The 12,724-nt window shown below is 44.5% G+C and overlaps 1 protein-coding gene across 16 annotated transcripts in view; it reads left to right on the top strand.

The window, feature by feature from the left end:
- Window positions 1-12,724, top strand: part of mark3a (MAP/microtubule affinity-regulating kinase 3a) — a 29,594-nt gene that overhangs the window by 6,407 nt on the left and 10,463 nt on the right. For 11 of the 16 annotated variants that reach the window (XM_058090009.2, XM_058090010.2, XM_058090011.2 and 8 more), the window contains exons 3-9: window positions 477-530; window positions 6,483-6,531; window positions 7,750-7,815; window positions 9,445-9,515; window positions 9,833-9,889; window positions 11,488-11,724; window positions 11,811-11,951. In XM_058090009.2, the coding sequence (XP_057945992.2) occupies window positions 477-530; window positions 6,483-6,531; window positions 7,750-7,815; window positions 9,445-9,515; window positions 9,833-9,889; window positions 11,488-11,724; window positions 11,811-11,951 (675 nt within the window). The remainder of the gene's footprint in view (window positions 1-476; window positions 531-6,482; window positions 6,532-7,749; window positions 7,816-9,444; window positions 9,516-9,832; window positions 9,890-11,487; window positions 11,725-11,810; window positions 11,952-12,724) is intronic. The other 5 variants (XM_058090019.2, XM_058090015.2, XM_058090016.2 and 2 more) reach the window with 1 other exon arrangement.

Below are 12,724 nucleotides of genomic sequence, written 5' to 3'. Positions count from 1 at the left end.
CCCAGAGTTATATACAAATCCAGTTTGCAAGATAATATGAAATATATGACCAGTATATACACTATGAGCTCTTGCTAGTGAATTAAATATGAGGCATTGTAACAACACCGCACTTGGAACTTAATATATTGCACGTGGAGCATGAATATTGCACATACTGAGCGAGAGTATCATTATGGTCAGAAAACGTCTCAATGAAGCAAGGCGTAGCTTGCTAACGAACAGCAGGGAGTAAAGTTGGCCAGCTGCCAAAGTGAAGCCTTTTATAATGAAATTGCCGCCATGGAAACGGCACCTCAGCCTCCAAATGTGTGAAATGAAGCTTCTGGGGGGGGGGGGGGGGGTGTTCCTACCTGCCCTATTTCCTTCTTCCTCCAGGCTCTCTGTTTTCACAATTTTCGCATTTGCTTTCCTCTAAACATTCCTTCTCTCTTATGTCTCATGTTTTTTTTGTTGTTGCTGTCTTCTCTCTGCAGGTGGCTATTAAAATAATAGACAAGACGCAACTAAACCCAAACAGCCTTCAGAAGGTAGGCGCCCCTCACTCACGTGCATGACACGCTCACTAATTCATGAAGCGACAGACTGGCTATGAATTGTGTAGCTGCAAATGAGGTCATGTTTTTTAAGGGGGGGGGTCTTGTCTGTTGTTTATTATTATCTGACGTTGAGATGGACACGGACTTTTATAAGTGGAAAGCCAATAGAGACAGCATGGTTGCCTACTGTGGACATGACCTTTACATTAGTCTCGATGTTGTCTAACTGTGAGAGGGGACCTCCAGACATTCTCCCCCCGTTGTTGGTTGTCCCGCAGCTGGGAATTACAGTCATGTTCAACTTGTTAGTTTAAAGCAAATTAAAAAGCAGCTTTTCACATGCAAATACAGGTACAGAAAGCGAGAGAGCGAATGCTCCCTTTGCTGGCCGGCGAGGAGCTCTCCTTTGTCGCCACACATTTGAGGAGGAGCGAAACAGACGTGTGTTTTGATCAAGTTCACATTTACATTATTCAGCATCAGCAGTCAACCATCCATCAGAGTCCAATATTAGTCAAAATCAGGGGTGGAACGGTAGTGCTGCAACAATTAATCGATTATTCAATTAATCGACAAACATTTAGGTATTCATTACCGCTTATCCTCACTGGAGCCTATCCCAGCTAAGGCGGGGGTACACCCTGGACTGGTGGCCAGCCAATCACAGGGCACATATAGACAAACAACCATTCACACTCACATTCATACCTATGGACAATTTGGAGTGGCCAATTAACCTAGCATGTTTTTGGAATGTGGGAGGAAACCGGAGTACCCGGAGAAAACCCACACATGCACGGGGAGAACATGCAAACTCCACACAGAGATGGCCGAGTGTGGGCTTGAACTCGGGTCTCCTAGCTGTGAGATCTGTGTGCTAACCACTCGACCACCGTGCAGCCCTATTTAGGTATATCTTTTTTCGTCATTGGTTTATTTTCTATACCGCTTGTCCCGACTAGGGTCGCGGGGTCATGCTGTAGCTTAGAGCTGCAACGATAATTCGAATACAACGAAGGACAAGGAAAAATTCAACGTTAAAAAACAGACAGAAAATGTGGCTAAACAGCAATTGGAACACCGTGACGTGTATCTGTTTTAATGCCGCGTCTCCGTCGCCGCTGCTGTGTGTGCGCCAACAATAAAATCCCAGCGTTTGCTGGTGTTGCTGATGGATAAAACAACGCCGCTGTAATAGGCACACACTCTTAATACTATCTGAAATAGAAAAATACATACCGCCAACAATAAAGCCTCATTTTCGGGTGAATCTCCACTCATGGTGACAGGTTTTCACCGCTGGGGCAGTGGGGGGGGGGGGGGGGGGACACTTGTAATGCACAAAGTTATCATTCAGGCGTACTTTTTGTTGCTATGATGCACACAGAGCAAGGAAGCCCCTGCCGTGCAGTCTCCTTCCTGCTGGTTCCCACTTTGGATACCACTGCTTTAATCTTTATGTTGGCAGCCCTCCCTGGAAAAAAGTTTGGACACCCCTGTTGTAGGGTCTAAACTTTAGCCAGTGCCAGTGTAGACCAGTCAGGAATGTTGAGGTTACTTGAAGGTTGTGTGATTGCTGCGCTCTTAACATTGCTTTGCCGCAGCGTGAACATTCTGCCATTGTCTTTTTGGACTGGCCAGGAAGTGTGTGTTGTGTGTGTTTTTTTTCTGTCTCTTGCTGGGAGGTCAGGGCTTATTGAGCGTGCGACAGCAGGTCCCGAGGCCTTTTAGTCATCATAGGGACCGGGCTGAACAACGCCTCCCTGACCACTGCTGGTACATGGCTGCTGGACAGCCGTGTGGCGACGCCCAGCAGGCCCCCGTCTGCTTGACCGGCGATGGTTTTCCATCAGTTTTTCCAAAGCTCCATTGATTGTGGCCTTTTGTATGTCAGAGGCTCCCTAAAAAAGCACTGAGTCATGACAGTGTCGCACACGCACACACACACAATGCTAGCCGGGTCTCTTTTGTCCACTTTTTTGTCCACTTGTTGATTTTAGGACAGAGTTGCTTGGGAGCTTGATCTTAACTGGTGTTTATTTTAAGGAATTAGAGCAACCTTAAAATACTTTTTCACATGAAATGGTGAAACTCAAAGTGGTGTGCGTCTATAAATACACAAGTTTCACCTCATCGCCCATTCTGCTGATGAGGAGTTGACAAATCCGAGACAGATGAGCGTCACCACTGATGTCAACGATGCAAAGCTCCAGGATTGAATACAGACAGGCTTAAATCCTGCAGATCGGCCTTTTTTGTTCATTTTGACTACATTTACACATCCGCTGGTGAGGGTATATTTAGATGATGGTTAGATTTTCTTCCCAAGGGGACGCTGTGCTTGCCTACCTCACTTCATCAAGCTTGTTGTCGTTTTTCTCAAGGGGTGTAGCTGACTTTTTCCTGTGTTTTTGATGTGTATGCAGCACGGCTGGATCAGCCTTATTTGGAGGCAGATGTTGACCAAATGTCATCACAGACTTAAGTTTGTTTGCTTGCCCTGGGATCCAGCTATCTCGCTCAAAGCTTTTAGCTGCCGCCGCCGCCGCTGATCTGACCCCTTATGTAACGACAAGGTGGGGCCGCGGATGTCGTCTTATTTTCAGCTACTGTTTCCAATAGTAAGGAGTGCAAGTTCACTCAGCGCTCCATTGCGGACCCGGGAGATACACTGGGTCAAAGGTTAAGCAAAGGTGGATGACATTGGGGGCGTTGGATTAAATATAAACACTGTTCCACTGTGTGCTGCATGGCAACCCCAACAAGGTCAAGTTAATTGTATTTTCTGTGTCGTACCGGACCTTTTCATACAGAATAGGTCTGTACTAATCAGGTGTTATTCATACTCGTATCGGAAGTGGAAAAAGGTGTTTGAAGACACCCCTTAGTGATATTTAAGCCGACACGCCGTATGTTATTGTTTGCCCTTGGCAGAGGTCTAATCTCTACTAAGTACCCTCTTAGGCTCTTGGTGTGGTTGGAGTAATAAATCTGAATTGGAGTGTTTATTCTGTTTGATTAATAAGTGATTTGATAGCTCAGGGATTCAGACTAACATCTTTTACCAGGAGCGCAGTGGCAGTGACAAACCATCAATCCGAGCATTCATTCATTCATTAATTTTCTGCCGCTTATCCTCACGAGAGGTCTCGGGGGTGCTGGAGCCTATCCCAGCTGTCTTCGGGCGAGAGGCGGGGTACACCCTGGACTGGTGGCCAGCCAATCACAAGGCACATATAGACAAACAACCATTCACACCCACATTCATACCTATGGACAATTTGGAGTGGCCAATTAACCTAGCATGTTTTTGGAATGTGGGAGGAAACCTTAGTACCCGGAGAAAGGCCACGCATGCACGGGGAGAACATGCAAACTCCACACAGAGATGGCCGAGGGTGGAATTAATCTCTGGTCTCCTAGCTGTGAGGTTTGCGCGCTAACCACTCGACCATCGTGCAGCCCCCAAACCGAAGCAATGATGGAAAAAATAATTACATTGAGTAACATGTAAAATACATGCCACTTTGTTAATAAGGGCTGTTATTCTATTGGAAAATAATATACTGTCAAAGCGCTGTAGCCAGTAAATGTGTGCACATGCACGTCATTTGTAGGCCGTGTGCACGTGTTGTGTGGCGTCACCTCTCAGTTTCCCAACCGGTGGGATCGTATTTGCTCCCGGCATCCCGCTGGCCCATCTAACAGTCTTGTGTTTACGAGCTCCACCGCTTGGCATCACATGCCGTGCTAGTCAAAGTTGAGAGGTATAACCCTGGAGTTTTTTCAGTAAATCGGCGGATTGGCAGGAGTGGCCCTCAATTTGTGGCCCTAGGAGTGCTCTGCGTGTCAATCACAAGACCCCCTCGCATAACTCCATTGCGGCGGAATGACCGCATCCTCCAGCTTAGGCTGGCTTCATGCAGTGAATCATCTTGCATGTTTTCCCACTAATTGTGTTTACGGCCCCGCATACCTGACAAAGTGTTCCCATGCAACTTTTCGGAGGGGTGTTGTTCAACCCGTCCAGGTGTCAGGAGGCCCGTCTCTGCTCTGCTCCACTTCTCAGAGACCAGTCTGTCTGGTTGCAGAAGGACTAAAATACAACTACAGTATGTTTGTATTGGATCAGTAGTGTTGTGCTAAAGTCAATTCACGCACACGCAACATGATGAGTTCCAATAGAAAAATAAAAGCATTGTGTCCATTAGAGACATTTTTGCATCTGGCTAAACGCACACGTCAGCTAACCAGCACTATCGGTGGCTGGTCAAATATTGATGTAATATTTAATGGAAGGGTTGAAAGTGTGCTGTAGTACCGAGCGATCAATAATGAATAACCCTCTGTGCTCCTGGATTCACATACGCCATAAGCGCCGAAAGCCTTCTGGGCTCTCTCCGGTCAGCTCCGGCTGAAGTCTGATAGCGTGTTGAAGTGTGTTAGACCTCCTGTGTGACGTCAAAGAGTCGACGCCGGTTGTTAACGCGCATCACGTTGCGACTCACCTGTCTTCTCCTGCGGCAGAGGTTTTCCGGAGACGATGCGGTTACATTTCCCTGACAAGCGTGTTGGCATTGGCAAGCACAGATATCAATGTTTGCATCTCTGAGCCAACAGTGTCCTTTCTAAATGTGCACTCAAAGCAGACATGTACAAAACACCCATCAATGCTAATAAACCATACAAGGCACCTTAATGTGCATATGTATTTGCCGACTGGATAAAACCTTAATGTAAATGGAATGAATGTCTTTTAATTACACCCGGGACCCGTGGAAGTCACACAACTTGCTTGGCACGTCTCAAAGGCTTTGTTCGGAATTATATTGAATTTATTATTTCATTTTTTGCCACTCCTAAACCTCAAACTGTCGAGTACAAGAACTCCACAAGATTGCCATGAGATCTTATGAATTTCACCCGTAACATCTTTAGGAAGTCCATTAATCGACAATGAATCGATTACCCAATTAATGTACAACTATTTTGGTAATCGATGAATCATTTTTTTAATTTAAATGTGTTATTATTCTCGGATTTCAGCCTCTAAAATGTGAATATTTTTTAAATTTTCTTGTTATGAATGTACCCTAGTTAATTTGGTTTTAAACTTCAGATTTGGTCCATTTATGGCCTCACCTCAATTCATTGACACAAGTTTCTTAATGAACTAAGAAAATGATCACGATTGTATTTTTTATTGAGGCTATTTGACAAACATTTAGATTTGTTTATTATTTAACATTGTCTCATCATCTGTCAGGACAAATATACTATTTTTGGATAAAGAGGCAGAAATTATTATTTTAATAGAAAAATAATTGTCCGATGAATTGAGTATTAGAATAATCGCTAGTTGCAGCCCTAGTCCAGTGGTCACCACAGCTTGGTACCGTTGGTCACTTTTTTCTTGAAAATGGCTGCCAGAAAGTTTTTTTTTTTTTCTCTTGAATTTCTTAGAATTGTATGGAAGCCCGTTTCCGCCACTGCACTGGGAAAAAAATATCCCAATGGTAAGTTGAAATAGTGAGATAAAAAGTCAAAATAACGAGCTATAAGGTTGAAATAACTACATAAAAAGTTGAAATTATGAGATACTAACTGCGCATGTGCCGCAGGTGCTGTCTTTTTCACGGTCGTCTTTGTCATTTGGCAAAATGGCTAACAGCCACATGTGCGTTTGCTTGGTACAATTCCATGTGAATTGACCAGCAAATGAAGTATTTCATCACTTGTAAAGCCACGCTTAAAGTACTCCTCAATGTACTCACAATCTATGTCTGAACAGGAGAGAAGAGCTGCTGGGGGGTGCTCATTTACATTTGTCCAAGGGCCACCGAGGGCCAGTATTATTTAACAAAACAAAACAGTGAGGACACCTGATATACATGGTGCTTCCTATTTGATTTGTACTGAAAATATGTGCATGTTTTTTTTCAGCTCTTCAGAGAAGTCAGAATAATGAAGATCTTGAATCATCCCAATATCGGTAAGTACATCTCACACTAGGTTATTTTCAGGTGTCCAGATTAGTCCACGCAGAATAAAGCGATCGCTCCTCTGAACGCGACACAGAGAGAGGATGAGGGAGTCGATGTAACCATGTCGTGATTTAATTGTAGGGAACGTGATGTGTGATCAAAAGCGGTCAGTGAGCTGTTCAAGTCGCCTCAGATAAAATAAAGTTCAAGTTATCCTCCAGGAGAACAGGTTTTCTTGACCTTTATCCTCTCTGATGCACATTCATGACACAACTTGGGTGTACTTTTTTAATATAATTACCTTGATTGGTCTGGTTATACTGTAGTGTTTTTCATACATTCAATTATATGTATGTATGTATGGCCCGTGACACATAAATTAGCTCGTTACACACTTGTGTCTTCTCATCCAAGCCCCATTCCTGGAGAAACACCTTCACCTTTGACCTGTATGGTCCCCTGGGAAAGGAATTAAAGACAAAGCTTTGTTTTATTATTAATTAGTATCGACGTTTCAGCTTCTTCTCATTTTACATTTTGTGTTTTTGCTCTATTTTGGTTTAATTTTATTTCTGTGGGCCGCAAATGGCCCTCATGCTGCACTTTGGACAACCCTACTATATAATTTGATCGTTTTGATGCTCTGTTGACCGCCACCATCTCGATTGGTTGATTGTTTACCCCTCTAGTGCTGTAACCGCCCCCTGCTGGCTGACACACATTGAACTGTAGCCACCTCCCCTCGCACCCCCGCATCCACCTGACTCCTCAGCGTTGACGTGCAGTGAGTCACATAAATATGACAATATAATTGACACGGTGAAATATTTCAGGAAGCCCTTAGAGCAAAACATGTCACCGCTTATGTCCATTATTCTTCATGTGGCCTGCGTAGACAGATGACAAATGTCTGGTTTAAAAAAGAAAAAAAACTGCCTGTGGCGGTGCTTGATTGGCCTCTAATTATGTTTGATTTCTTTCCTGTGCACCATAACATGCTCTGCGGGATTGTGATTTATAATTACCAGGCTGATAGTAAACCATCCGAGCGTCCTTGTCTCCACTTGTCTCCCATCCCACCTTGTCTATTTTTAGCCGGTCTCCCACGCTTTCATAGCCACAAACTCTGCAGCGCGCTTCTTATTGAGCGGCGTTTTTTTATGGTCACGACACACACACACACACACACACACTCTGATGTTGTCTGTCCTCCATGTGTCCTGCAGTCAAGCTGTTTGAGGTGATCGAGACGGAGAGGACGCTATACCTGGTGATGGAGTATGCCAGCGGAGGTGAGCCACTCCCCAGCACGTTGCACCCAAAGAGCATTGACTAAACTGTTCTAAAGCGCATACACACAAGCTGCTTCAGACTGGATCCATTCCGTGCCTGTATCCATAAAACTACTCTTTTCCTTTCAAAATCCAGCCCTCATTCAATGCAATGTCACACTCAAACGACCTTACACGAGATGTCTTCCCATCGATTTTTGGGAAAAGGTCTCGTTGGGACAGCAGGCAAAAGCGGCGGTGAAGATGGCCGTCTGAGGACAAAATTGCATTAGTCCTGAGATGGGCACTCTGATCAGAGGCCAATTGCGTTAGTTCTTAATAAAGTCAATCTAATGCCTCGTTTTCTTTTTTTAGCTGAAGCATTGATTACTTTTCATTCAAAGTGAGAGGAAAGGTCATAGGTCGTCTTCTCTGTTGCATTGTAATGAGCTGATTATTTGACAGTGTGACAAATACTGGATGTCAACAGGAAAACAGCATGTTTTTTCATAATTTGCTGAGATCGTACACAACTAAAGTTAACATTACTAGGGGTGTAACTGTACATTTGTAACAGTATTTCTTTTGGTCTGGGACAGCACGGAGGCCTACTGATTTCCCACACCTTACCCATTGAGTGAAGGACATAAACAAACAAAGATACTGCACAATCTTTGGCTCATGGGACTCATGGTTACTAATAGTAGCGAGGAGAAGCCAGAGCTTGAAAAGCTTTTTCTGTGGTTAAATTCGCCTGTTTTGGTAATGGTAATGGTTTTATTTCATTTGAACATGCATCACATAATCAGTTCACAATTCCACGTGTCCAAAAGGAGTAGGAAGAAGTAGTAACTGTTACATTTGTTCACTTCCTGCTTTCCTAATATAGTTTTAAGTTTTTTTTTTGACCATACAATGACATAATGGGTACCATAGTAACTGTCAATATAGTGATATGTATAGCACATCATATGATATGATATGTTTTTGGGTGAGATACTGTACATAAACGGATAAGACTAATGCAGTGGGCCGCCTTTGTCCAATCGAGATGGGGAACGGAGCTCTTCTTCCACATGTACGAGGTCCAGATAAGTGACTTCCCTCTCCCGGGCTGCTTGCCTGAGGCTTTTCCAGGCCAGTTGGGGGACATCGCCTCTCCAATGCGTCTCCAACGTACATCCCAACTGATGAAAGTTTAAAACAATACAGCTTTGAAATGCCTCTGTGTCTGTACCCTGCACGTGTAACATCTTCAGCGGATGAGTCAAAATGTCCATGTGTTCTATTTCTCGGCCTCTGAAGTCGACTGACACCCTCGCAGGTCAACGTGTTGAGTGGGAGCTAGCATATTGAGGATTCTGGGCATTTTTTTCCCCTAAGTTCCTGTTTTTCGTCAGCACACACGTGTGCTTCCACACGCCGCACACTCATCACGTTTGGCCTGTGGAAGTGTGGAGAAGTGTGGGCTGAGGGAAGAGTCTCGCACTGGCAGCAGCTTGTGCCTGCAGGAGATGCTCCATGTGCAAGAAGCGTTCGGGGAAGTGCCTCGAAACACACACATGGGGTGAACAGCTGCCGATGCAAGACGCCTTCCTGCCATCTTCTATCTATCTCACTGCTTCGTTTTGTCTGTTTTTTTTTCCACAGGAGAGGTCTTCGACTACCTGGTAGCACATGGGAGAATGAAGGAAAAAGAGGCCAGAGCTAAATTTAGACAGGTACCCAGCTTTTTTCCCCTTTTCTGCAGTGCTCTGGTTTCACACCTCTGCACCAGAGACAGACGATGCTCTCTTCCTGAGGCGCTGGTCCAATCATCATCATCTGTCTCTGACTTAATAAATCACACATCGTCCAATAAGGCTTTTGTAATCAAGGTCATTTGACACGTTAACAAGGCCGCTATTTGTCAATGAATCACAAAAATGAAGATAAAGAAGTGGACTGACTTGCATAACTGATTGCCGTAAAACAAAGTGTCATTTGCACAATGTGTAAGATAAAATAGATTTTTCCTTCCTTTTTTCCTCTCCTGCAGATCGTATCAGCGGTGCAGTACTGTCACCAGAAGCGCATCGTCCACAGAGACCTCAAGGTGAGTGTGGACAACGCACACACACACACACATGCATGCCACATCGCCAGCAGATTATCTCCCCAAAGGCCGAACAACCAGTTTTGTCGCTAATGATCTGCAGGCTCAACAAAGCCGAATGCACTGTGGCCTCATGAGGGCTTGTCTCATTGAGCCACACAGACCTTCACATTTGTCACCATTGAAGGAGCTTTTAGGGCCATTTAGGGTCTGACTAGCTAAAAAGACGGCAATTTTCATCCAGAGTTGTACAAAATGCAGTGAGATCCTACATTAGCACAACAAATCGATATCAACAACATCGATATGACGGGGTTTGACACAGATATAAAAGTCTGAACACTGCACACATCGGAACACATCCTATCTGGATTAAATTTGGTTTGACATTTCAGCTAGTGAGCCTGCATACGCACAGCACATTTACTTCATATCAGATAAGGCATGGACTGACGTCACGAAAATCTATTGGGACCATCTATGGAAAAATACCTAACCATCATAAGAAGAACCAGGCTGATTAGGATCGTGTTTTAACTTGTGCTCAACGTGTTTTCTGTGCCGACTGGCATATTGGGAGATTTTATTTATCTATTTTTTTTTATTTGACCCACAATCTGAATGCTCAATTTTGCACCGTATGTGGAAAAACAGTAGATAGATAGATAGACTTCCTTTATTGTCATTGCACAAAAACACAGCAGTGAAATTGCCAATGAAATATCGTTACCTGGCTCCCGTATAATACCAGAAGAAGATAAATAATGAAAATATGGAGAGTAAATGGCTGACACCGAATGTGAACAACATAATGTACAGCGTAAACAGTAAATTGCCCAAATAAATTAAATAATATTAAATAAAGTTTTGTAGATAGCCAATTGATGACCAAGACTGCCTCGACTGAGGTAATGATCATCAGCGTGCACACAAATGAGGTCCAGCAAAGCTCCCAGATGATATTAGCCCTTATCTTCCTCTGTGCCATCATGAAAAGAGTTAAAATAAGAAATTGTGTTTTATTTTTTTATTTTGTGGCTGATTAAGTCTGACTCGCATTGACTGGAAAGGTCAGAGTGAAGCCGACACACGTTGGTGATGCATTTGAGTGTAACGTCAAGAACCAGCATGTCTAGAGCGTTGCACGAGATCCCCTCCCGATGGTCGTATGGGTGTGGCCTACGAGAGCCACCATATTTCCTTATGGAATGCCATGAGTGATCCGTGACACCGGAGACATGCAAGCGCTGAGACTTAATGCTCAGCAGTGCTGCCATGAGCTTTTCCGTTTTTCCCACGTCTGATCCCTCCTCAGCGTAACAGATGACACCTTCATTCACGCAGCGTCAGCTTCCTAATTATTCTGCCTGAGGCAGCGTGGGATCACAAGCAGATGTTTCGAATGGAATCACACCTAATTAAATAGAAATTACAGCGAAGCCAAGAAATAAACTCAATGGAAGCACTTTCATTCAGACTTGCTCTCTGCTGGAATTGAATGGTGATGAGTCGGAGAGTACTGTTCCACCCCAGTCCTGTAGGTGGTGGTAAAAAGTTGCTACTTTCTGCTATAACCTTGACCTCCATCTTGTTTGCAGGCTGAAAACCTTCTCCTGGATGCAGACATGAACATAAAGATTGCAGACTTTGGCTTCAGCAACGAGTTCACTGTCGGCAACAAGCTGGACACCTTCTGTGGCTCACCGCCGTATGCCGCACCTGAGCTCTTCCAGGGCAAAAAGTATGATGGGCCCGAGGTGGACGTCTGGAGTTTGGGCGTCATTCTTTACACGCTGGTCAGCGGCTCGCTGCCCTTTGACGGACAGAACCTCAAGGTGAGACGTGATGTCACCTTAAGCATGTCGTACTGGCTCGCTCATGCTTGTGCACACGACCAACCCCGCCCCCCCACCCCCTGCAGGAACTGCGTGAGCGGGTGCTGCGAGGGAAGTACCGCATCCCTTTCTACATGTCTACGGACTGCGAGAACCTCCTCAAGCGCTTCCTGGTCCTCAACCCAGCCAAGCGCGGTACTCTCGAGGTGAGGGAGGACACCGAAAATGTAAATATACCTTTTCAGTTTTTTTTTAACACCACACCCCCTCCACGAGCACGCCGTCTGGAGAATGTCGTCCTTTCACCTCCTCGTCACTGTCCAATCCTCTCCCCGGCCTCTGCATCTCTCCTCCACCCACCTGCGTCTGCGTCACCTTCGGTAGCAACCCAAGAGGTCCAGTTCCGTGTGCTGGTCTGGATCACAAGCCTCTCCTCCTCTTTCCTGATGTTGAAACACCTTCACTGTTGTGTTTGCGTCACACACCGCCGCTGTCCATGACACCATTTTGTCTTCTTGTGTCTGTATAATTGAGTGCAAGGAAGGAAACGCCATTATCGCTTTCTACCATTTGTTGCACAAAAGTGCTGTAAAATTAAAGGTTATTTAGGGTGGTGCATTTTACAGTGGAACCATGGTCTACCCGGATTATCAAATTTACGTTATACCATGTGAACACGGACATCACCTTCATGTTTGGTCGTGATTTACAGAAACGCAAGTTAGAGAAAAACTCTTGACTTGAAATAACTCAGGAAGGTGTTGGCCGTGTCGCATCAATCGTGTCTTCAATAAAGTAAAAGTGACCTTCAGTGTTCATTTATTTTTTTTTTTAAATTTCTCGTCTATATGTATTTGGATTGATTTCTGCATGGAAAACTGTCACTGCAAAGCTACAAAAACATGTTTTGTGTGAATATTTTCATTGGATTTAGATGATTTCTTATGGGGAAACATGGCTTTGGTTAGCATCCGTTTTAGTTAGAGCCGGACCTTCTGGA

The sequence above is a fragment of the Doryrhamphus excisus genome, linkage group LG14 (assembly GCF_037039965.1).
Source record: "Doryrhamphus excisus strain RoL-2023G ecotype Guam linkage group LG14, RoL_Dexc_Guam_v1.1, whole genome shotgun sequence".
Lineage (NCBI taxonomy): Eukaryota > Metazoa > Chordata > Actinopteri > Syngnathiformes > Syngnathidae > Doryrhamphus > Doryrhamphus excisus.
This window is presented reverse-complemented; position numbering and strand designations above follow the sequence as displayed.